The following is a 24,799-nucleotide window of genomic DNA, read 5'->3' on the forward strand; positions in this document are numbered from 1 at the left end:
AAGAATCAGCCAGAAACAACATCCACCAGCAGCATCCCAGAGCATGTTTTTTTCAAAGTTTTATTTTTGGGTTGCAGGCAGAGCCTGAAAAGGCAAGACTTCACTCAACAGCAACGCCAACGCACCAAAACGCACCTCATTCCACGAAAAGTTCCCAGACCAGACCCAATTTTCTGTAGCTACATCCATTCCAGCAGATACACACAAACAACAGACTAGAACGGGTGCATCTAGCAGATACACAGATTCATTTGCATGTGGGCAGTGGGTCAGTGACTGTCAGAATAGACAGAGAGAGGCAGAGAGAGAGAGAGAGAGATCTATCAGTGGATGAATTCGAAACAGTTCTCGCAGATAATCTCTGACTACTCATTGCCTTTCCCTCTCTTTGACGATCAATCAGTGGATCGCGTCCCCCACCCATCATTGCTCCCCTTTGGGGTTTCTTCTTTCCACAAAAAGAGCAATAAAGAACTACATACCGTATACAAATCGATTTCACCCAGTTCTTTCAGCTATATAGTTCTTTGTTTTTTTTGTTCCTCTCCATTCTCCTACATGCAGCATGTTTGCTTTTATGGGCAGGCAGTCTGTCCCGTGCTCATTCGTATTCCAACATTCTCATTCTCATTCTCTGTTGTTGTTTCGTTCCCTCCCCACCATAAAAAAAAACTCTATTTCTATGCATCTACCTGCACTCGAAGAACCCACAATATTCGGCTGTCTGAAGGTTCGCCTTCTTCCTGGAGGATTGCGTGCCACATGCGCCTGTTTGCGTTCGCGTCCGGTGTCCAGTTTTGCTGTTGTCATAAAAGTTGCCACTTTATGACTTACTTATGGAAAAAAGAAAATAACGAGAGGGGAACGAACACACGTTGAAAACTTTACGTTTAAGCCATCTCACCGCGGAAATAGACTTAATGATCAATTAGCTTTTCGAACCGCGTTGCTTGCCGTTAGCTTCCGACTGGAATGAATGCCCCATGCCGCATGCCACATTAAGAACTGGGAGCGGTTCCATAGAGGCGGACGGAGGAGACTCTGAAAATCTAATGAGCAACTATGCGTCATTGCAATTAACCCAGAGCTCTAATTGGGGGATGGTTAGACCATGGGGCATAAAGTGTGTATTTTAAGGCCCATTACAGATGGGCTTCCTGTCTCTTAGGAGGAAAATAGTGGAAAATTGAGAGAGGCAGGCAGCACCAGCACCAGCAACAGCAACAGCAATAGAAAATCAAACAGTGAGAGACTGAAGTCAGAGTCGAAGTCAAAGATGTAGAAGTTGTCAGAAGTTGCCGAATGATGATTGCGCAAGCGACACATAAGCGGCGTCGATGCCAACTCCCAGAGCTTCTCCAGCGATTTCCCAGAGGAAGAGGCACTGTCCGGAGAGGCAGAGGTAGAGGTAGAGGCAGAGTCTGGAGTCACTAGTAACTGCTTTAATTGGAAATTGTTGCAACAGCAGCGGCAGCCAAGGCAGCCGAGGCAGCTGAGGCATCCACATCAACATCGTCAAGTGTTCTAGTTACTTGGCTGTCGTTTGCTTTCAATCTTTTGGCTCTCCGACTCTACGGGAATTGCATCACGCAAAGGCAGAAGTGAGGCTGCTGCCAACGGGTTTTCGCTTCAATCTTCTATCTGTTGCAACTCCTTTTGGCTACTTTCTAAAGCCAGCAGCATCCACATCTCTTCGTTCACTTGAGTCACACATTTCCCCCCCACCACCACCACCCCGTTTCCCTCTTAGTTTTTCTTTTCTTTGCTATCTTTTTACTTCTTTTTTTTTTGTTTAGCGCCCAGGTAACTGTTCCAATCTCTGCTGTTGGTGCTGCTGCTCTGGCGCTGCTCTGTTCTGCTGCTGATGTTGCAGTTGGGAAACTGGTGCAAACTCCTCTCTTTCGTATCCCCTTTGGCTGCAGCAAATTTGCAGTTAGTTTTACTGTTGTCCGTCGTCGTTGTCTTTGGGCTTTGATTTTGTTGTGTTTCCTATGTATGACATTACTTGTTCGCCTTTTTTTTTGCTCCTCATTTTCCCCTCATTTTCTTTTGCTTCAAATTGGAAATTAACGTGCAACAACTAGGCTATAGCCATGGACGTTGCATGGCCCTTTGTTCTTTAAAGTTTTTACAGAAATTAATTAAGTGCCTCCGAGTCTGGTGCGGCAGGGGATTTATAGAGCTTGTTAGGAAAGTTTCTGTTGCTAGTTTTGTGTCACATGAGTCCAAATGTCTATAAATTTGCTCAAGCCATAAAATTAGCTCGTAAACTTTATTGTTTTTACCACAAAATATATAGTATATTCGCTATAGTGTTGCTAATTAAAAAAGCGGATATAAAAGCCAGAAGTTAATTTGGTTGCAACATCTTTTTTGATGGCCGCGATGACAATCTTTTCGATTGCTTTGTTTCGGAGCAGAGTTGGGAGTTGATTTACGATGATGAGAACCGATTAGCGATGAACTTTTGAAGTATTCCCCCTAAAAATATGGTAAGTGCTGCCCCTCTTTTCGTGCCTAATTGGGCTTTCCCTTTCCCTTTTCCCAGCAACCTCAATCAATCCCCCATTTAAAGCACCGTTTATGACCATCAAAGAATCATTTACAAACCGAAAACCCAAAGAGTTCTTGTCAAATGTTTAGCCAATTTCCAATGACAATCCACGGGAGCAACCCTGTTGACAGCTGCTGTTGCGCCTCGCTGATGGATTGGAGCCCCAAAGGCAGCCGCGACTTGTGGCTGTTGGTGCGATTAGAGGCGGCTGAAAGGCTGATAGGGTTAGCTGAAGAGCTAGCTGGGTGGGGACTCCGGCTGACTGGATGGCTGGCAACCTTATCAGCAATCTGTCAGTGGTGCCACAAAAGCAGCGACTGTGTGGCACTGCGGAACATCATCATCAGACAGCCCCCAAGCCACGGGGCGGCGGTTGCTTCAAAGACTTGCGCGCGACATCTTCCGACCGGCTGCGTGGTCGGCCGTTTGACGTTGAATCCACAATTTACAAATTACAACTAATTAAAAGTTGATGGAGGCAAAATGCGTGAGTGAAATCAAGCGCAGACGATAGCTCCAACATCTCCACCTCTCTCTCTCTCTCTCTCTCTCTCTCTCCACCATCCGGAGGAGCAAGCGATTCCCTTTTGCACCGATAAGCAAATGAGGAAGTCGCAGACGCAGACGAGCGAGGCGGAGCGGTGGGGAGTGGCGTGGCGTGGAGCGGCTCCCGTCAGTAAATTCTTTGAAAAATGTTATTTATTTTCAAGTCATTCCGCGTGGCCCTCGTGGCTGTCACTCCTGGTGTTCTCTCTGGGATCTGTTCTGATTATGGTATGGCCTGTCTGGTTCCGTCTGTCTGATGGCTATCTGTACGGCAGAGGTCTGCGGCATGGAGTCTCGGTTGTCCGGCAACATCCGTTGCACAAAATAGTTGTACAGGAAATGTTTTTTTCCTCCGAGAGGTGCAAATAAAAAGTTGGCAACCCGATAAAATGTATGACAATGTTGCAGCCCCAGCCACAAGCACACTGAGCACCTCCTCATGGGCAGACCCATTTGATACTCATTCGCAAAACATCAATCATCAAAAAAGAAATTGCTACCATATCCGATTGTAGTAAAAGTATAATATTTCCTCCAAATCTCATTCAAAGATGAAACGCAAAAAACTTTCCACAAACCAAAACTAAGTTCCATGGAAATCATTGAAGTTTTTAAATGGAATTCAAATTGTATTTTTCCTCGAACTGATAGACTTTTCAAATGGCGAAAGAAAAATAAATAAATGCGAATGAGGCAAATTTTTCATGGCGATTTGTGTGGGAAAGAACACAGCGACATTATTATGACAACGATGATGATGGTGATGTTGCAACAGCAGCAGAAACTTTGAAGGCAACATGAAAGCAGGGTAAAGCCATCAGACGACACATTAGATACCCTTAAAAAGAGAGAGAAATTGTAAAGTTGCAGAGGAATAAAGTGAATGTCTTCTTATTGGCCTTAACCAGACCTAATATATGGCTCTAACCATTAGGTAATGGTAGGAAATCTGATTTCCCCCTGCACTAAATACATAAGCCAGAATGAAGCAATTGACTTTTACAGCAAAACCCATAGAAGTTCTATAGACGACACATCTGAGAGTGGGTTTCCAGTTTCATAATTAAATATTGTCAACGTGTACGATGGTGCAACGTTTCTGGCGTTGGGGTTCCTGTTCCTCTTGTTATGATTCAATTCTTGAGCAAACAGTAGACCAGATACGAGCAGGAGCCAGGCCAGAACCGGACGGGCCCAGAGACAGCTGAGGGACCGAGTGCAATTTGATGAGCATCTCTTGTGGCCTGACAACAGGAAGTGCGAAAACTATTAGTGGCACTTATTTATTCATTAGAGGCAGTTAGAGACACCCCAACACACACACATATACACAGGGCCAATGTTAGAGGAGTGGAGGAGCCCTAACTCCAATTATGCAGATCGTTGCAGGAGGAGGATGGTTGGCGCATCATCAGGATGCAGGCACACGCTCTCGTACACAAATTTGCATAATGCTGGGCTCTATTAATACGTACATACATAAGTACCTACGATATAGGGATAAATGTCATTGCACTCTGGGTTTCCGTTTCATATTCAAACTTCAGAGATACTTGTATCGTTAGCTGCTTACCTGCTTGATATCTTTATGCGGGTATTTCTGTTGATTTTTTTGTTGGATATTTTATTTTTATTTGCTGCGGCGGACAGTGCCTCATCCGTTTATCAGCACTCACAAATCAAAGCAGATCCCGAACGCACACACACATTTCTATCTTATAGATACTTCGTATGTTGATTGTATGCAAAAAATGATATTTTAAGTGGTGGAGAGCTCTCCTTTGGTTTTATTCAGCGCTGCGCCACATGGGAGCGATTTCCAAGGAACACACTCACAGATACTGCTGCACACACACACACGCACAACGAACCGTAGAGTAAGAGCGGAGTGGGCAGTGAGCGGGGGGTAGCAATAATAAAAGCGTAAATGCTTATTTATTTGCAAGTCGTTCTCCAAAAAGCGCTCTGTTTGGATAATTTATGAAGCCCAAGCACACGACGACAGGCAGCAGCAGAAACAGCCCCCAAAAAGACCCGCGCGGCGAAATTGAACTTCGTTTTCAACGTATTATTGTTTGATGTATCTTTTCGTTGAATGGTTTTTTCTTTCGTTTTGTTTTTCTTTTCGAAATAGGAAATAAGGAAATCCTCGTAGCTCGACCGCTATAAAAATCCCCGGTGATTTGTTCGCAAAAGGTTCGTTCTATTCTCGTTAAAATCTTCGAAAAACACACACAAAATTTGATTGCACTTTCGATTGTTTGATTGCTTGTCGATTGTCAAATGGCCAAACGGGAGGGTCGTCAGAGTTCAATGAAGCTTTGTGGCTCTGACTGTTGCGACTGCACTGACCGAGACCGATGCGGCAACTGTCGTGTCCGTGTCCGTTGTTCAGTCCATCAATCACGGCTTCACCGGCTGCCTGCCCGAATGCAATAGACCCGATAAAAACCGCTGAGGTTGCAGCCGATCAAGCGGGGCGACAAAAACCGACCTCACCGAAAACCGACTCCACCGAAAGCCGAAACTGTAAACGAAACGAGAAGCCGCGTCGCCGAGTCCAAGTCCCGTTTCTATATGCCGCTCTAAGCGTGCGCTGGCTCCAACGATTCAAAAGCAACTGCGAGGCAGCGCGCTTGGAGCTTCCGTGAAGCCCCCATGTGGAGAGTTTTTGAAATGCCGGCTGTGTGGTGGTGTTCTCTGCTGTGTGAGAGTGTGTAGAGTTGGAGCGCAACATGCAGCACATGGCACGTGTGGTATGAGGCAATAAGCAGAAATGTTCATCTCAATGGAAGTTGAGGTTTTGAAAGAATCAGAGATTGGAACAGGGAATTGATACAAATTGTGGTTGATAAGTATCTAAATTATTAATTTTCCACTTTAGGCTTGACATTAACGTTTTCAAGACTGAATTAAAGTATGTGTGTTAATATGAACACACATAATAACCAAAACAAATTTCTGGGTAATTCATATCCTGGTTCTTCCTTAGCCGGAATGGTATATTTCATAAGGTATTATCACATGCTATTCCTGAAGTAAAATGGGATAGATCGAAGGCAGGAATTCTGTTTTATACATAGTTCACTTATTAAGTTTCGTCTTTACTTGCACATCCATATTCCATATCTTTATTCTGTCCCTGCATTCATTTCCTTCTTTCTATACCTGCTTCCTTCCCACATGTTACGAAAACGTCGAGCAAAACAAACTGTAAATTGTGGAGACCTGGAGAACACATGCGCACTGAGAGCAGCGTCTAAAGAGAGCGGGAGAGAGACTGACAGAGCAGCCGGCAAAAGGGGGCTGCTTCACTGTAGTATAAAAGGGGAGTGGGGGACTACGACTGCGACTACGACTACGACTGGGGTTAATTCTTGAGCATCTGTTTTATATCAGGAACGCCGCTGAGGCATTACGGAGCTATAGACACAGACACATCGACAGAGTGTCTATGGAATGCGTTAAGTGCGCTTGTAGCTGTCAATCATACTAATGCCATGAAACCGAAGCGAAATTCCAGACGCCAAACCATAGAGCGATCCCCAATGATCCCCCCGTACACACAAACAAAAACCGATTCAATCGTAACCCCTGAACGGAGGAATGTTCATCTGTAATTTGCAAACCGCAAATGTGGTTCTCCCACAAGACACAGAAAGAGCTCCAAAAGTACACAATGGACTATCGATCAGTGGTCATCGACTGTGGAATTTCCACAGAAATATTTATCTACGCTAATTCCCGTGCCTAAACTTGTGTATAAGTGTAATAAAACCGCATCATCTGGCTGTAATTTTCTCTGCTCGCGTGCCAGCATCCCAGCAACAACAACAACAACAACAACAAAAAGAACTGAAAGAATCCACATCGCCCAGTGCCCATCTTTAGCTGCATTCGCATGAACGCCTTCGAATTTCTCATAGAAAGAAAACTTTGTGTCCGCTCGGCCCGTTCCGTTCCGTACCGTCCGTTCATCCACTTACTCTCTTGAGGTCCAGAGGAGGTCTTCTGTGGTCTGTGGCGTTTGGTTTATGGTTTATGCGCCGCCGTTTTTGGTCTATTAAAATGATTGCAGTATTTACGTAGCGCTTTTCTACCATAATTTGTATTTGCTATGCTCATCATCATCATCATCATCATTGGGCATTGGCAGCTTCGGCCACAGCCACAGCCACAGCCACAGCCTTGTCCTCATCCTTCTCTCATCTTTGGGTATACGTTTGCATTGAATTCCCCCTTCCAAATCCATGGCTGTGGCATCTTTGGTTACCACAGACCAAAGTCGATGCTGGGCCCCCAAGCGTTTGACCCTTCTGTCTATGCTTTTCTATTGTTTATCTGCAACAAGTCAGGCCCATGGCCCGGGCCCAAGCCCAAGCCCGTGTCCAAATCCAGGCTTAGGTGCCTTCACTCCTTCCCACCTCCCTGGTGCGTTAATATTTCTGGCCTTTATCGCCCGGCGGCGTCACATTGCCTCGTATTTACAAATGATTATTGATCGCTTAATACGAATTTTGGGTATTGCTTGTGTTTATTTGTGCAGCTTAGAGATATTTTCTGTTGGGTTTCCCATTTCTGTTTCTGTTTGTCTTTTTGCATAAATATTTGTCGCTGTGTGATCAATTACAACCATCTCCAGCTCCAGCTGAAACCCCACTTCCATTAATTCCCCTCACACCATCACAGATAATGTCGTTGGACTCAATTGTGAAAGTTGATTGTTGGAAAACTTTCAGTTTCATATGATGCATGGGAATATGAGTAAGAGTACGAATATGAGTACGAGTGCATTCAAACACCAATTCATTCTCATGGCAATTTGCAGAAGAAGATGGATTTCAAGCTTGGGGGACATTGAACCAAGAAAAGGTTGCCAGTTAAACCAGTTTAGTGTGGCACTCTTTTTTGTTCCAACTTCCGTTTAGGTAGAATGCTGGCAATTTTGACAGATTACAAGGCAGCGCCACAGCCTGGGGGCACAGGAGTTTTGGGTAAGCCACAAGCCTCAGGAGAAGAGATCACGAGAGAGAGAGAGAGAGAGGGAGTGAACCTTAATCAATAGCCTCAATGCAGGCGATGGCAATGGCCATTGAACCATCATAAATTGGTGGCCGAAAAGCAGAAACAGTTTTTAAATTCAAACTGGCCTTCGCAGTGGACCTGGGCGAGAGCCGCACGCCCTGCTGCTTTCAATTACGTGTGCGAGCTACCAAAAAGAAGAACGGAGCAAATTTATGGCCCGAATGCTGGCATTCAAGAATCTGCATTTAAAAACACGAAATCCGCAGACGTTGCCAACGATTAAGCACCGCAAATCAAAAGCAAAAGCCGAGCAAAAGTGCAAAAGGAAACACCGAAAAAACACAGAAATGGAAACCCGCAAATGACAAATGTTGGCACTAAGAGTTTTGTGGGGGAAAAGGAAAATGCAGCCAGAAAATACACAAAACCCAAAACCACAAAAAAAAAATACAGAAAATGCTGAAAAACAAGCGCAACAACCCGAAGAGCAAACATAAAGTGTTGAATGCTGGCGGAAATCACTTGAAACCGAAAATAAATCAAAGGAAACAATAATGGAGATGGAGAACCGCATCGGCAAGGCAGCGGCAGCCAGAAACAAAGCAACCAAAATCGAACTCAGAGCGAGAAAAGCGGAAAATAGCGCTGGCGGCTTCCGCAGCACACAAGCTTTCCCACACACACACACATAAACACACAAAGGAACTGATAAAAAAGCGGAAAACTGCAGGAATAATAAAATGAAATGAAATCAGAAATGTTTTCCGATGAGAAACAGAACTGAAAGCTGAAACAGTTGTAAATGCTGAAGAGTAATAAACGAGCGAGCAGCATCAAATGCCTGACAAACACTCAGACGACATGGCCAGGAGGAGATGCCAGGATGCCGCCAGCACACGGATGTCCTTGCCAGGCCAAGCATGTGATTTATGAGCCATTGTTCAATGTCAACCTGGACGGTGGCCAGCGCCAGCGCGAGCGTCTGGTCCGAGTCTGGCGACGTTTAATTGGTGTGGCGACCAGAATAGAACAAAAAAAATTACAATTACTCACACTTCAGTTAAAGCTGGCAAAGCAATACTCGACACGGGGATACCCATCTGCAATAAAACATAACTCTCTGATAAGCACAGACCTGAAAGTCTGCGGAAAAGCCAGGCCAATAAAGCGCTTTACAATGGCATTTGAAAAAGTTTGTGGAACTGATTCGTATGGTTATGATTGTTAAACAAAAGATAGGAGTGCCATAAAGATGATATAATTACAAAGAATTCTAGGAACAAGCTGGCAGTGATCAATTGATGGAATATTGCTTGACAAGTAGTAAAGAGAGAGTATAGAGAGCACACTCAAGGCGGCAGAGTAAGCCAATGCAAAGATAGAGATAACAAGTTCTTAAGAATTCCAAAGAATTAACGATCAATGATGAAAATCGATCCCTCTCGAACCCATCGGATTACAGGTAATAATTAGAAAACACTCCTCGAGGCTTAATCTTCTGCCCTTAGGCGGCTGAACGCTCGATTGCCATTTAAAGGATTATAATTTCTGCATTTGCCCAAAACTGAAAAACTTCAGAACCGAGCCCAAAACTTTGCAGACAGTTTTTGTGCCATTTAAACTCCCTTTATAGCGGATGGAGAGCAGGAAGCCGGGAGCTGGAGAGAACTACGTTTAGTTTTTATTTCAACGTGCGGCATTTGAATTCAAATGTGCTCTTAAATCGGCTTAGTTTTGCGAGCAGCTTTTATGTTCCAGGCGGCTTAAATTAATGCGCCAGCACGGACTCCCAGGCGGGCGAAACAAAAGCGAACAGAAAGCCCAACAAAAAAATACTTATACGTATATATGAAAGAAAGGAAAGCAAAACATCGCGCAGGTCGGGCGCCATGGCCTGAGGTCTGAGATTACAGGCAGGGAAAGGTGATTAAATAGTGGAACGGATTTCAGCAGTTTTATGGCTTACTTTATGCATGGCAATGATTGAATTTAATTGATTTGAAGTTTTCCCAGCCACTGGTATTCATCCGCAACTGGCTAGCAGTAGCAGTAGCAGCAACTGCTCTCCTACTGACGTTGACAGTCACTCACGTTTGGATTCATAATCTAATCAACGCCACTTTCACACCCACTTTGGGTGAAATCGCTGCAGAGTGCTGCGGAATGAGCTTGTAAACATTTTAATTTGCCATGTTGAGGCGTGTGGACGAGTACCCTAGCTCGATGGGAGGGTCTATTAGATTCTGGTACGTATTTTATAACAATAGAATATTGGGTATCAGAGCCAGATGCCCCGTACCTCAAGCTGGAACGAGTCTCTAAATTAAATAAAAACAGATCTTATCAAAGTCACTTTTCGATGGGAAAAATAATTTTAATTGGCACTCAAATTTCTGTTTTGTTCCGATAAACAGGTAAACACTTGATATAGCCATCCATTTAGGAACTACATAGCACAGACACTCGTATACAAAAAACTCCACCCCCATTGCTGCTTAAAATTGTATGATTTGAAGTTATCTACGACGCACTGTTACGTGCCACGTGCCACATGAGGGATGTACCAGCGGCAGCTGAGGCCTGACGAAAGAGAGAATCTACCAAGTGCATTATGGCAAAGGGAGGGGAGCCCTAATGGAGCTGCGGGAAGTGGAGTGATGTAAGAGTGGATGCAACAGCAGCAGCAGTAGTCGGAGTCGCAGCGATGCGTAATGTACTTCGTTGTAGTTTCTCCCTGTGTCTGTGTTATGTAGTCATAAATTTTTATGGGTATCATGAACCAAACAGCGGGTGGCGGTTGTTGTTCCTTGGTAAAATGTGGGCGGAGAAACGGTTGATTAAAGTGCTGATGAGGGGCGGGTCGACACACACGCAGTGGGAAGCAGGAGCATTGCAGGGGACTGAGCAACAAGACGCCCCTGATTTAGACTTCAATCCGTAAAGATGCTGCACAGATGAGACCTAAGATTCCTCAGTTTGGGGCAAATCAAAGAAAGATTATGCTGTCGTCAGGTGAGGGTTATTTCAAGGGGTCTCGTCATCAACTCATTCAGTTCTTTAAGTCCCACGAGCCTCGGCTGATACCATAATCAAATCCCAATCGAATTTGCAGAAATATTTATTGCCAAAAATAAACCATCATCGAGCCACCACCTCTGACAACAGGTCATCATCAATTATGCGATCGCATAAAGAGTTAAGAGTCCGACAAGTCCAAAACTGAAGTACGACTGCGTTTATATCTCTTGGTGTATAAATAAAACAAAAGCTGCCTCCGCCCTCATCCTCTGTCTGCCATGAGAAGGTGGCGTCGGACGCGTCGGTAGTCGGTTGTCGGCATTCGGTGGTCGGTTGTCGGCGGTCGGTGGCGTTGGCCACTTAATCAAAAAAGTCAGAGACATGAGCAAACATTTCGCGCTCTCTCTCTCTCTCTCTCTCTCTCTCTCTCTCTCTCTCTCAAGCAGTGATAACAACAATTAGCGGCATTACACAGCAGGTGAGGGAAAAGCCCTCGGCTCTATGAGGCACTCTCCGCTCGCCTGAGAGCCGTACTTAGAAGCGATTTACTCATGTGTTCGCTTTTGGCCCAGAAGCAGATAACAGAAGAGACGCCGCAACGTACCACGGAACAATAATTGCCTGAACAAGCTGTCATGAGTGGCAAATGAATTAAAAGCCCCCACCAATTAAAATAAATAAGTTAGTAATAGATATTACGCAGAACGAACAGCGAACCCGAACCCGGACCGCACGGCACCGCGAATCCATCCGAAAGAATAGTCCAACGAGAAAAGGCCAAGCGGCTGGCCGTGAATACGCAGCGGGCAAAAAATAATAAGAATAATTAATTCAATTCTCGTGATAAAAGAAAAAGTGCTCCGTGCTGAATATGACTAAGAGAAAAGTGGATATTCTCGTGTCACTGACGCTGATCTGCTGGTTGAGATTGGCGACTGCACACACAATGGATCTTAGCCATCTTCAGATGAATTTAGGTGGGTTTGAATGTCCTTTGGGACTCAAAGGATATTAAGCAAATGGGGAACAGAACTTATAATATTTTTCCTTTTTTATTAAATTCCATAATTGTATCCTGAAGAGGTCGCAAAACTTTTTCTAAATTTTTTGAATATCCTTTGAAAGTCAAAGATTTAGTCTTTTTGATGAAACTCCAAAATAGTAGATTGACATTGGTTTAGATTAACTCTTGTGATTCCGAACATTCAAGGACATTTTTTATGCACCATAAATAATGGAAAATTATAGAAATTTCTTTTTTTGTTGATCAATTTCACAAGAACTATTATCTGCGACTTCTGTTAGATTGACAGTAGATAATTATATAATTTCGCAATATTTTTTTCTAGTATGGTTTTTCTTTCAATTGATCTTTTACCAACCTATAGCTTATTTCACAACTTTTTCTATATTTTTCCTTACACAATGTTCCTCCTCCGCTTTCATCCCTACAGCTGGAAATGGTTCCATAACGCCAGCTTCCTCTACCAACACAAACAATTACAATGTCACTCTTAACCTCACGGAGTCTCCATTGCTAAACACCTGTCCATCGCTGACCAATGCCGATTCGCTGACCCAAACGGAGCTGATCGCTCGCCTGACCGACAGCTGCCGCTACGATCGGCTGGAGCCACCCACTACCCTTTCGGATATCGGGAACGATGATCCTGTGGATGTGTATGCGCGATTCTACATCTACGTGCTGAAGAACCTGGACTCGAGCGACTTACAGTTCATGGTGCAGGGGCTGCTGCAGTTTCGCTACGTGGATGCTCGATTGGCATTCGCCACGTATGCCCCCAATCGGAAACAGCCCGTGATGGGGCAGGCGATTCTAAGGCAGTCGCTGTGGGTGCCGCACATCTTTCTGGCCAACGAGCAGAGCTCCACTGTGTTAGGTACGAACGAAAAGGATATGCTGACGACCATTTATCCCGACGGGACTGTACTCATTTCAACGCGCATCCAGGCGACGCTCTACTGTTGGATGAACTTCCAGAAGTTTCCCTTCGATGAGCAGAAGTGCACCACCATCCTGGAGAGTTGGATGTACAACACCTCGGTGCTGCAGCTGCACTGGGAGACCACGAATCCGGTCAGCTTCGACAGTCAGCTGCAGTTGACGGAATACAATCTGATCGGTTCGCTCTACAATGAGTCCATCGAAGTCTCAGACGAGAGTTCCATGTCCCACGGCGCATTGCAGGGCAACTACAGCACCCTGAGCTTCACTGTGATGCTTACCCGCGAGGTGGGCTACTATGTGATTGATTACTTTCTGCCCTCGATCATGATAGTGACCATCTCGTGGGTGACCTTCTGGCTGCAGGCTGATCAGACCCCGGCTCGCACCACCCTCGGTTGCACCACCCTGCTGTCGTTCATCACACTGTCCCTGTCGCAGGAGAACAACCTGTCGAAGGTTAGCTATGTCACAATGTCGGAGGTGTGGTTTCTGGTCTGCACCATCTTCATCTTCGGCAGCCTCGTTGAGTTCGCCTTCGTGAACACCATTTGGCGGCGCAACAACAATCTGGAGCTGAAGAAGCGCACCACCAAGTACATTGTGAAGTCGACATTTGTGCCAAAGCGTAGCCGTCGGGGCTACAATCGCAGCCAAAGCAGCATGAGCACCACCAGCATGGACAAGGGCTGTGGTGCGAACAACACAGTCATCACCATCGAGACCCCCATCATCATTGGCAACGGTCTCAGTCGAGAGAACTCCTCCGTAAGTCTTGCGGAATCGGATATGGGTTCCGCCTCGACGGCAAATCTGACCGATTCGGAAAAGGAGAAGCCTGCCCAGACATTTGCCACCATGACACCCAAGGAGGTATCCCTGTGGATCGATCGCAAAATGCGTTTCGTCTTTCCACTGGCATTCATACTGTTCAATGCCCTGTTCTGGACTTTGGTCTACTGTCTATAGGTTTTACTTGGGAAGAGGAGCTAAACTGTGATCCATCCAATGCCTCATTATAATACGAAATATTTATTTAAGTTTAGCTTAAGTTAGTCTGTATTTGTTTATAAAAAATTATATATAAATTGAAAGACTAAATGGCATTTCCTTTCTATGGGACTCAACACCTCCCACAAACTTAAGCCTCACGCACGTACAAAACTGATAAATTTGTGTCTATTAAGAGGCAGCAGCACATAAAAATAGAGGGAGGAATGGATGCTGGGGCAACAGACAGTCTGAAGGAGTCGGTAGGAGGACTGCCCCACGATATTTGTATCAATGAAAAAATCATAATGCCAGCACGCCCCAGCTCCCCAGTTGCTGGAACAGTTTCTCTGCTCAATTTTTAATTAATTGCCCATGATGATGGGACTGCTGAAAACTCTTGACTCTGTTGCTTCTGGTGTCTGTCCACGTCTACGTCTACGTTTACGGGGAGTGCTGGTAGAATTGCTGTTGCTGCTTCGTGGAGATTGTTCTGTGCTGTAGACTTCGGTCTTGATAAATTAACAGCACATGCAACACTTAAATTGATTTTAAATTGCCTTATAAATGAACTTCAATTCGCTGGGCCATAAACAATGTGGAAGAAGTTGGGCATTTTATTGCCATCGATCGCTAGCTAGATGCCAAATAATTTCGCCTGCGACCAGTGAGAAGAGGAATTAATTTCAAGTGTCCATAACTCAGATTCAGATCGATTCGACAGCCAACAGCCGACAGCCCTGCTGCAGTTTCTTCCAGATCACCGCATTATTATGCAAAGCCAATATCTGGCCATCAATCTCAGTCGCCACAGTAACTCTCAAACTGTTTCCCGAACTCGTTTTGCCTCCTGTCTGATGTCTGTTGCCCTCTGTCTGCTGCCTGTTCGCCTGCCTTCCACTTTTGGCCGCGAGGTGTACATAATGAGATGTAATCTGTCAAAATTAAGTGTATCGCTGGACCACAGTCTGTCCGGGACAGAACAGACCACTCACCGCCTGGCCACAGCCACCGCCTGCTTCGCTCCTGCTCCACCTTTATCCCTTGCTGAGGAGGCCAGTTTCATGAATTCGATTCGTTTCGCTGGTGGATGCAACTTTTTTGAGGCTCAACAAGTTTATTGAACCCCTACGGGCCGAGGGCGAGGGCTGCTCGTGGTGTTCCAGGTACCGGATATTCCCATGTCACCCGATAAGCCTCAACATATGATAGATGCCTCCAACAGCTGTTTGCTGTGTACTTATCAAACGGCACGGCAACCGTTTATGGGCCTAAAAACCCCAAATACCATAAATGAAATCCCAGAAAAGAAACAGAACTCAAACTCCCCCAAGAGCACTGTTTCTTTATCGATTCCTAGGCTGGCAGTCATGAATGGGTCAGACTGCGTAGCAAAAACCCTTACAGAGTTCATTTACACGCCGCTTATTTGTTTAGCTTAACTTCCGATTCCCCAGACTTGGGACTGAGACCAAGACCCAGAGCCAGACCAGGCGTAGGACGGAAACCCAGAGAGTGGAACTGCGCCTGAGAGACCGAGTGGGAATTGTGAGAATCGCCTGGGCCTCCTCCTCGCAAATGAGCTGCATAATAAGCAAGTGCTTCAATTCGTTTGTTTCCCCAGTTTTTTCTCTTGATTTTTTTTTCATCATTTTTTTTGCACATGAGAATTACAGACATTTTCATTTATTATTATGTGGTCCGGTCAGCCCCGTCGGACTGTGTGCTGTGTGTAATTTGCAGTCACTTGCGACCGCCAAGGGGCTCGGTCTTGCGCTCGGGCTCGGGCTCGCGCTCCCATCTCTGAAGCATGGAAATAATGCCACCGACTACTCCAACATCAACCGCAGGCGAGCAGAAATTATATATAAATGGGTAAATTAATAAACAACTGAACGGAATGGCATAAAAGAACCAACACGGAACTTGGACTCCAATGTAAATGCGTTAGTTAGACTTTGAGCTTCGTTTTGTACACATATTTCCTTTGTGTTTGGGCATATTCTATCTGGCATGGGCAATTGATTCTCTCTTAATAGAGATAAAGATACCTTCCAGCTTCAACCACAAATGTATCCAAATCTTGCTTACAAATAAGCAAACAAATATCCGAAATTAATCTTGTAGCAGCAACTCCGATCGGAGGGCATTGTGCAGTCGGGGGTGCCCAGCTATAGGCGGAGTTAAATACTCTTTGCATTAGTGGGTTTATTTTTAGATGGTGGGAAAAATTCTATTTCAAGCGGAGCGCTCAACTTACTCGCAGATTGCCTATCTAAACAGAACAACCAGCGAGACCGGCGACGCGACCGGGGAGACAAGGGGGGCAATGTTTATTGCTGTTAGTTTTGGTTAGCCAATTTTTGTGGTGTGTTTGAAGCCTGTCGCAGTCTCAGCCTCAGCCGCAGTCTCACTGTCTGTATCTGGGCCTGGGCCTGGTCTTGGGTTTGGCTGAGTTCCATTTCCAGTCCAGTCACGCTCTGTGGGCGCTGGTTCAGAAGTCAAGTACGAGCCATTGCCGTCCGCGCTTGGACAAGGCGTGCGAATGAGCTCAAGACCCAAGACATGGACTTGGATTTGGATGTGGATGTTGAGGCTGATGTGGACAGGGAGCAGCGGTTGGGTGGGGGCAGCAATCGATTTTATGACTAATAGATGCCTTAAATAACTGGCCAATACTGGCTAATTTGGCCATAGCCGTGTGCAAATTTAATGCACATCATGGCGGAGGCATTAGCATAAGCGCTCGCCCAGCAGATTAAGTTGCCAGCCGGCTTGCTGGTTGGCTGGGCTGTGCTGTGCAGCAAACCGCATGGCTAATGAGAATGCTGCGACGTCGTGCTCACATCCAGCTCCAACTGCAACTCCGTTTGCAGCCAGAACCGGAGAGAGATTCAGCTCCAGGCCCGCATCCATGATGGGTCCAGGGTTTAGGTATTTACATGCTGCATGCCACAACCTATTAACAAATTGCAAACAAAACTTGCGACCGCACAGTAGCCGCCCAGTTTGGGGTCTGGCTGTGAGGAGGAGCGCGCTCTCGTCGAGCTCTCGTCGGTGGACCAGTCGGGGAGTGGGCGTGCATACTAAATTATGGTGCTAATAAGGAGATGCCCTTACAGCTAATTTAATAGAATGCAAACGCAATGCGTTAATGGCCAGCCACTTGCAGTGCCGTGTCCGTGTCCGTGCCAGTGCCCTTGTCCCGCTCTTCCGATTCCATCGCCTGGAAACTGCCTTGACCCATCCATGATCTTTCGCGGGCTGGCTATGACGATGGCGCCAAGCGATTAGGTGCATGCAACCACCACTAGCAACAACAACAACAACAACTACTGGTGGACCAGTGGCGCCTTATACACCACAGAGATTTGAATCATTCACTTGGCTTAAGCCTTGGAATCGCCTTCAGGCAGAAACGTTTTGCACGTTTTTCCAATGAAGCTGCATAAGTTGGGCGCCCCCCTTGCGGTCATAATTAATGAAAATTGCCACAATACACTCGAAGAAACGTGTGAGTAAGTAGCGCCACACAGCCCATCCCCACTGTCTGCTGTCTGTCGTTCTGTCTTCTCCTTCATAATATTTGCATATCGCTGCTGGTAAACCATTCCTCACATTTGCATATCCGCCTGCTGGTAGACCATTAAAGATGATTTCTCTCAGTACAATGTGCAACTGGTTTATGGCCAATGCCACGCCCTAGGGCTGCAGCGATCGATGGCTTGGCTGGCCATTTAATTTGGCAAATACTTTTTGCAGGTAGCCAGCCATGTGACGACCCTCTCCGCACACCGCCAGTACGACTCGTAGTACATGGGCAGACATGGCTGTAGGGCAGCGGTTATTAATTAGTATCTGCTTATCGCTGGCGCACTCGACTCGTACATTTGTCATAGATATGTGCTGCCCCGAACAAAGGTTTCTCCCTCCCTCTCACTCTGTTTGTACTCGTATATGGCGGGGGTGTGGCCGGGTTTCACTGCGGCGGCGACTACGACGACGTCAACGCGGACTGATCTTATCGAAATGTGTTCGTTCGGTCGCTGTGTGACATTATCTGGAACTGGAAGTGAGTCGCTCCAGCAGTGGCTGTAGCTGGATGATATGCTGGCGCTCATCCGTAATTTATGGCCAACTGCCGGTCCAGGTCTCTCGTTGGGCATCTCCCAAAACTCTTTCCACTGGGTCTTTAGCCATTCTAATTTGGGGCCGTGTCATGGCAATGCCACAAATTGATTCAATTTAGTTTGGTTTTAATTAAACACGATATCGATATTGTAGAAGCACAACACGAGGAGGCACCTGAAGTTGGCGCCACCAAAGTTGCTCCACAAGCCACCAGCCACAAGGGCATCGGTGCAATGTCAGATGATAATCAAGTACAGCATCAACCTGCTGCGGTTATCGCCCCAAGTTTGCACCAAGCAGCATCCGCGACACACAAGCAGCCACAGACCCAGATACACAGTCTCTCAGTTCGGAGGCAGGCGAGGATAGTTGGAAGTGAAAATCATTTACAGGTCGCTTGGGGAACACCCAAAATGATGATGAGAATGTTTTGATTTGGGTGACTAATGGGGAAATATCAGAAAGATATAGTAAGACATTTGGTAAATGAACCCCTTCTTCTGTGGAAAGAGCATTCACCTCAAACTCATCTGAAGAACATGATTAGATTTGTCTCTCATTGAGTGTATCTCTTAGGTTCTTTCCTATTCTACCATCTACCCATTTTGTGAATGATTCAGAGTCTCTGGCAAGTCTCGTCGCTCGTCTGATAATGCATCTGCCTCAGCTGCTTTGTAGCGAAATTTTTGGGCTTCTATCGAGGCATGATGCAAAGGAAACTTTTGCAGCATGCAACTTGGCGACTTGGCCATTACTTCTACCAAAGAACATACACACACACACACACACACACTCCTCCATGTGCAGTCGCAAAAGTTAAGTACGCGGGCCAAAAAAGCAACATGGAAAAAAATTAGTTAAAAGATAAACGTGGCACGCCAGAAGCGCGCAGACAAAGCCAAAGAGCAGGGCCCTGGCCAAGGGCAAGGACGGGATTGCGAATGGCTCCGCGAGTGGGAGTGGAGTCTGGTCTGTCGTGCTGGCTTTAGCTTTGTCTTGATTATGGGGGTACCATAGCAGCAGCAGCAGCAGCAGCAACAGCCAAAATAAGATACTTGCGGCATAGCGCTGACTGTTTGTATATACATTCTGGGCAAGTTTGTTGTGGCATCTTGTTAGCTGATGCCGTGGCTGGAACTGGAGATGAGAGTCTCAGCTAGTCTCTGTGTCGCCCCAATGGCATCCCCACATCTCATGTTGCACAATGGCTGAAGCTGGTGGCAAGGGGGCAAAATAATTGCTTAAAAGGCGCATTTTAAATATGCCCAAATAGCAAAGCGAACACACACATTTCTGTAGAAGCTAATTAAATACAAACACGTGCCCACATAACTCAAACCGGAGCATGGACTCCCCTCCTAGTCGCACTCGCACTCCTCCTGGTACTATTTTCCATCATAAATACATTTGGTGGCATCTTTTAATTTTTGTTTGGGGCAGGGCCGACACAAAGACGGGGCTTTGTCGGGAACAGGGCGAAAATGTTTTGTGTCGTCTTGCCGTTTTTAATTAAATTCATAAATCAGCACCAACACGAAGCAATGTCGAGGCGCAAACGAAAACGAGGGCAAGCCTCACAAAAAAAGGAACTATAGAACGAGTGTACGAGTGTGTCTGTGAGCTGTGCTAACCTTGCAAATAAGTCATTTCTGTTGAAAAAAGAATCCCAAGCACCACTTTGGAAATTGTCAGCCAGCATCGTCGTCGTCATCTGCAGTCTCATCCATTGGCTTTGACCAGATGCTGCCTCAGCGGAAGCTCTTGAAATGCGAGAGGACGCGCTCATAATTTGTCTTAATTGAATGCCCCGCGGTGGCAGGGGCATAGGGTATGAGGTATGGTTGCCCCCGGACTGACAAGACTTTGTCTGCCGCTTCTCCAGATGAATGTCAATAGCAGCAAAATATTTGCCTTTCATTGTTCATGCAAATGCAAATGCAAACGTAGACAAGAGCAGAGTTGGGCGTCAGTGTCGGCTGCGACGTCGGCGTCGGCATCAGCGTCAGCGTCTGAGCCTTCCATCTGCGTCTTCAACTTTTCACTTCATAATGGAAAGTTGCGAAAATATTTTGATTAGTTTGTGTCTTCATCCTGGCAAATTCTCGTCATTCACTCAAACAGTCATTCATTCAGTTAGAGTCCTGAGCTTGCTGCTAAAATAATTAGTCTGCTGAGAGCATTGTTTGTTTGCACTTGGGACCGGCAGGGCTGGGCTGGGCTGGGTCGGGCCGAATCGAAACTTTTTTGTCTACGAGCGCGCACTTTTTGGTTTTTGTTTGAATTTCGACGAGTCGGCGGCTGCGCTGCCACATTCCCCCTGTTTGCCTTTGGGCTTTCCAGTAATATTTAAGGCCCGACTTGCCTGCCATTTAAATGTATCTCAGCCAAGTCTCATTTGAATAGAGACCAACCGCAGCGCCATCTCCACATCCGTACTCATCTCTGACTGTATAAATGGCCAAAAGCCGTACAAAACCAGCAAACCAGAGCCGGAATACACACAGCCACAATGAGACCATGGAGACGCATTAGAACCGCGCGAAGCACGTGGCATGTGGCACGTGTTCGGTGGTACATTCTCCCAATTCCTGCTCAAGTTGTTAATGGCAACAGTTGTCAAGAATTTTCGGGGTAGATATGTGCGAGCATGAATAAATCCAGACAAAAGCATAATAAATGTTCTCATTCTCAAATGAGGAGCCAGGAAGCAAGGGGCAAGTGGGGCGGGACTGAGCTATCTTGCATCTGGGCACCTTATCTGCTGACAGCTCCTCGAAGTACTGCTCGTACGAGTGCGAATACGAGTAGTATTCCCAGCAAATCAAGCAAACTAAGTGGTGCTTCTGCGAGTGTCTATGAAGTATGTGTGAGTGTGGTGTACATATACATATGTGGGAGACTGTACGCTGGAGCTCTGGCATTTCTTTGGTTGCATTCACAAGCTGCATTTCAATTCAAGCGGAAGTCAAGTGCTGCCCAAGTGTGTGTGTGTGTGTGAGAGCTTTTCCGAAAGAGTTTCCATTGAGCCCCAAGAATGAGCGTGTAATGAGGCACAGAGCCAGTGCTCCGTTGTGCTGTGAGAAACTGTGCTAAATAATTTCATTAGAACGAGCACACAAAAGTCAGTGCGAAACTGGGGCAGGCGCCGAGTCATTAATGATGCCTCCGCTCCGCAAAACGAATTAAGTGGAACGATGCGACTGTGACGCCTTCTAATCACGACACAAAGCTTTAAAATTAATCATGCGAACAGTTGCATGGACTGCCGCAAGGGCCAACAGCCAACAGCTAGCATTCAACATTTGTTTAATGGAGCCCAGTCGAGGAGACATTTATTTTTGGGCTAAGTGAAATTGAAATGCCACTCGCGCTGCGAGGCGTGCCACTTGCGTCTACAAAGTTTGCCCTCAAGTGATGAACTTCAAAGAGCCCAAAAGGCAGCAACTAAATCATATATTCGACTGCTTTATGCTCTGTAAGAGATCCAATCCATGGTTCAATCAGTAAGCTATGATACTATTTATGTATCCAATGTGTGTGCACATTTAATATTATAAATGTTGATTGCAGACAGTTCAAACTGTGACCGAGGCAGTTAATGATCGATGGCAAACCTTATATATGATTCTAGGAATTTCTAGAATGTTTCCCCTCACAGATAAGATAAGAAAGATAGTTGACTTATTCCAGCAGATTCATGATCGCATTTTCCACCCCACGATACCCCACAAGAGTCCAAGAGTGCTCCGCACATGTCTGACTGCAAAGGCAAAGGCGAAACTGTCTCGCTTTTGATGTAGAGTTTGTCTTACACTTGTCCTGTCTGCCACTGCCACTGCCAATGCCACTGCCACAGTGCAAGTTGTCGCCAAAGTTTTTCAATAAGCCTGCACTTTTTTCTTTTATTTGTTTGCGGCTGCAAAGTTTCCACAGGTTTGTCTCTGGGTGGAGCAAGAACCTTTTAAGTTAATAAAGGGAAAACGGAAAATGGGATCCGTTTGGGAGCAGGGCTAGGGCTTGGCCATGTCCCCCTGTTATTAGCGGAAACATGTGGCAGAATTAAATGCACAAATAAATATGAGTGGTGTTGGGGCAGTCAGGCAACGAGCCAATCTATCAGACAGTCCATCAATCACGGGTGAAATACAGCGGCTGCTTAGCCGGGTGACAAGAATTTGATGGGTAATTGTTTATGGCGAATGTGTCAATGGCCCCCTCGCTGATGGCGTTGTCGATGTCGAGTTTATCAATCAGGCGGCACGATGCGATGCCCTGCCAATCGAATTCAATTTCAACTCTGCAGCAGATTGCAATCGAAGCCATAAAAGCTGCATCCACAGGAGAGGCAGTCGCAGCATCTGCAGCAGCAGAAATACAGCAGGAGGAGGAGGAGATGAGATGTGGATACATCCACACGTAACTGCAATTTGGTTGCTCGCCCCAGGGGCTCAATATTAATGAGTGGCAGCATGCAAACCAAAACCAAAACCAAGAGCAAGACCCGGCCAGATCCAAGTGCAAGACCAAGACTTAAGGCAAGACATGGGGACTGTTTGGCCCTGGTCGTCCCACTGCTCGACTCCTCGACTCGAATCGGCTCGTTTGGCCGTTTGTACGTAGCACGGAAGCCGTTTCAGTTTCAGTTGCAGCGAGCCACGCTGCTCGCTCCCTCTGCAACTCCTAATGACTGCTATTACATTTATCGTCTCGGCCATTACAATAAAATAAGCAAGAATTTAGCAATTATCCAATTTGAAAGTAACAACAAATCAGCGTGCAAACGTGCCACAAATGACAACACAGCCAGCCACTCTTGCCACTCTGGCCACTTTTTGCCACTGCTCTCGTACTGCCGTCGTTGATATTGTTTTGTTGGCACTCTTTGGGGGCGATATGGTTATTGGCAACTGCAGCAGCGGCAGCAGCAGGATTGTTAACTGGGTCAGTTACACTCCCCGCCAGGGAGGACAGAGAGACAGAGCACAGAGCACACAAAAGGCATATCAAATGCTGTTACGTGTCCAACGACAGCACATGCAGATACAAAGCTCTTCCCAACAACAGATACAGATACAGATACAGATACAGATAGAGGCAGAGACAGAGGCAGCGCCAGACAGGCTGGCTATTGCATCCTTTAGAGCATTTCAATTTCCACACTCCTGACACTTATCACGAATTGCGTACGTAGGTTTTTGCTCCCACTGTACAACTGTAGTTGTCGTTGTCGTTGGTGTATGTGTGGCAGCTGCATCGAGTTGATGAAACGAATTCTTGCCGCTGTTTGCTTTGAGCCTTTGAGTGGTGCTCTTGCCATATCCTGGCCATATTCCAGGCGTATCCACGTGTGTCCTCCGGTGTCCAGCACTGGTGTCCCTTTGTGTTTGAACAATGCCAGCATGCCCGTTGTGTGTATGTGTGTGTGTGTGTGTCCCATTCTCTGAGAGGCAGGCAGCACTGCCAATATTTCATTATGATTGCTGACACTTAAAGCCACATCAATGCTCCTGACTGCCTCTGCAGCCGCTGAGATCCTTTGTCTCTCACTCAACGACTGGCTCAAAACTCAATTTATTTGCTTTAGCTGATGGCAACAGACCATCACAGCCACCACTCCTACCCTTTCCTCGCATAGAAATATCCACCTTTTTGTGGGCTTAACAAGTGCCCTCGCCCGGCCCGGCCAGGCCTAAAACAATTAATTTAGCTTTTGTGTTGAAAAAATGGCAAGCTTCCTGAAAAGTGCTGATTGATGGCTGGATGGGGGAACTGAGAAGAAGAAGAAGTTATTCTGCAAAAATTAAAATTTAAAGAACTTTCAACACAAAATAAAACATAACTCTTTTGAAATGACTGACAAAACTGATGCTAGAAACATTTTAAATAAATACTTCAGAATTCTATAACGAAAAGGAACAATTTCCTCAGTGTTTGGCCTCCAGCTGCAGCTCTTTGCTTTCTTCATGACTGGGAATAAGCCAATTCAGACACGTTTACACACCCAATGAAATATGACAATGGGAAACGTCTAACCAAGAGCTCCCAAGAGCTGAAATGCAGCTCATGATGCACCCCAATGCGATGATATATATGTATACATATAATATGACAACGCTGATGATGATTATGATGATGGTATTATAGCTGCTAGAGCTTGTCACATACTCTCTCGTACTCTCCATTGACCCTTAAAATGTTGTGGCGCTTGCAAGCGTCAACAAAGCCATAAAAACTCGCTTTTAGCCTAAGAGCTCATAAAACATGAAAATATTTTTGCTGCTTACACTTGGACACTTGCCAATATGGGGAAAGAGCAGATAGGGAGATATATAATGTGCTGGTATATACTGCGAGCATGTATAAAAATATAAAATATTGTCGGTGCCAAAATATTGTCATAAACATTGAGGGGGTGGCGGCGGCAGTCCCCTCTTTAAATTGCGATAAAACGTTTAAGCGCATCAAATAATTTATGGGTGCCTGATAAAAGAAGACACGGCAGGCCAGTTGGCCTTCCTACCACATATAAATCAAGATTTATGCACAAATTTATGAATGGAATCGACACG

At 45.9% G+C, this 24,799-nt stretch overlaps 2 protein-coding genes across 7 annotated transcripts in view; one reads left to right on the forward strand and one right to left on the reverse strand.

Annotated features, from left to right (window-relative positions):
• The window catches only part of LOC117896064 (band 4.1-like protein 4), a 60,563-nt gene extending 54,832 nt beyond the window's left edge, over positions 1-5,731 (reverse strand). For all 6 annotated transcript variants that reach the window (XM_034804082.1, XM_034804083.1, XM_034804081.1 and 3 more), the window contains exon 1: positions 4,674-5,731. The gene's annotated coding sequence lies outside the window, so the exon portion shown is untranslated. The remainder of the gene's footprint in view (positions 1-4,673) is intronic.
• A 5,730-nt stretch (positions 5,732-11,461) lies between these two features.
• On the forward strand, positions 11,462-14,185 carry LOC117898151 (glycine receptor subunit alpha-4). The gene is made up of 2 exons (XM_034807349.1): positions 11,462-12,120; positions 12,598-14,185. Exons 1-2 carry the CDS (start codon positions 12,015-12,017, stop codon positions 14,076-14,078), a joined length of 1,587 nt encoding a protein of 528 aa, XP_034663240.1. The 5' UTR covers positions 11,462-12,014; the 3' UTR covers positions 14,079-14,185.
• Positions 14,186-24,799: the final 10,614 nt, after the last annotated feature.

This window comes from Drosophila subobscura, chromosome O (genome assembly GCF_008121235.1).
Source record: "Drosophila subobscura isolate 14011-0131.10 chromosome O, UCBerk_Dsub_1.0, whole genome shotgun sequence".
Lineage (NCBI taxonomy): Eukaryota > Metazoa > Arthropoda > Insecta > Diptera > Drosophilidae > Drosophila > Drosophila subobscura.

Coding starts and splice junctions, on each gene's coding strand:
- LOC117898151 (XM_034807349.1), top strand. CDS start 12,015: ATGACTAAGAGAAAAGTGGATATTCTCGTGTCACTGACGCTGATCTGC. Junction 12,121..12,597: donor CCATCTTCAGATGAATTTAG/GTGGGTTTGAAT, acceptor TCATCCCTACAG/CTGGAAATGGTTCCATAACG.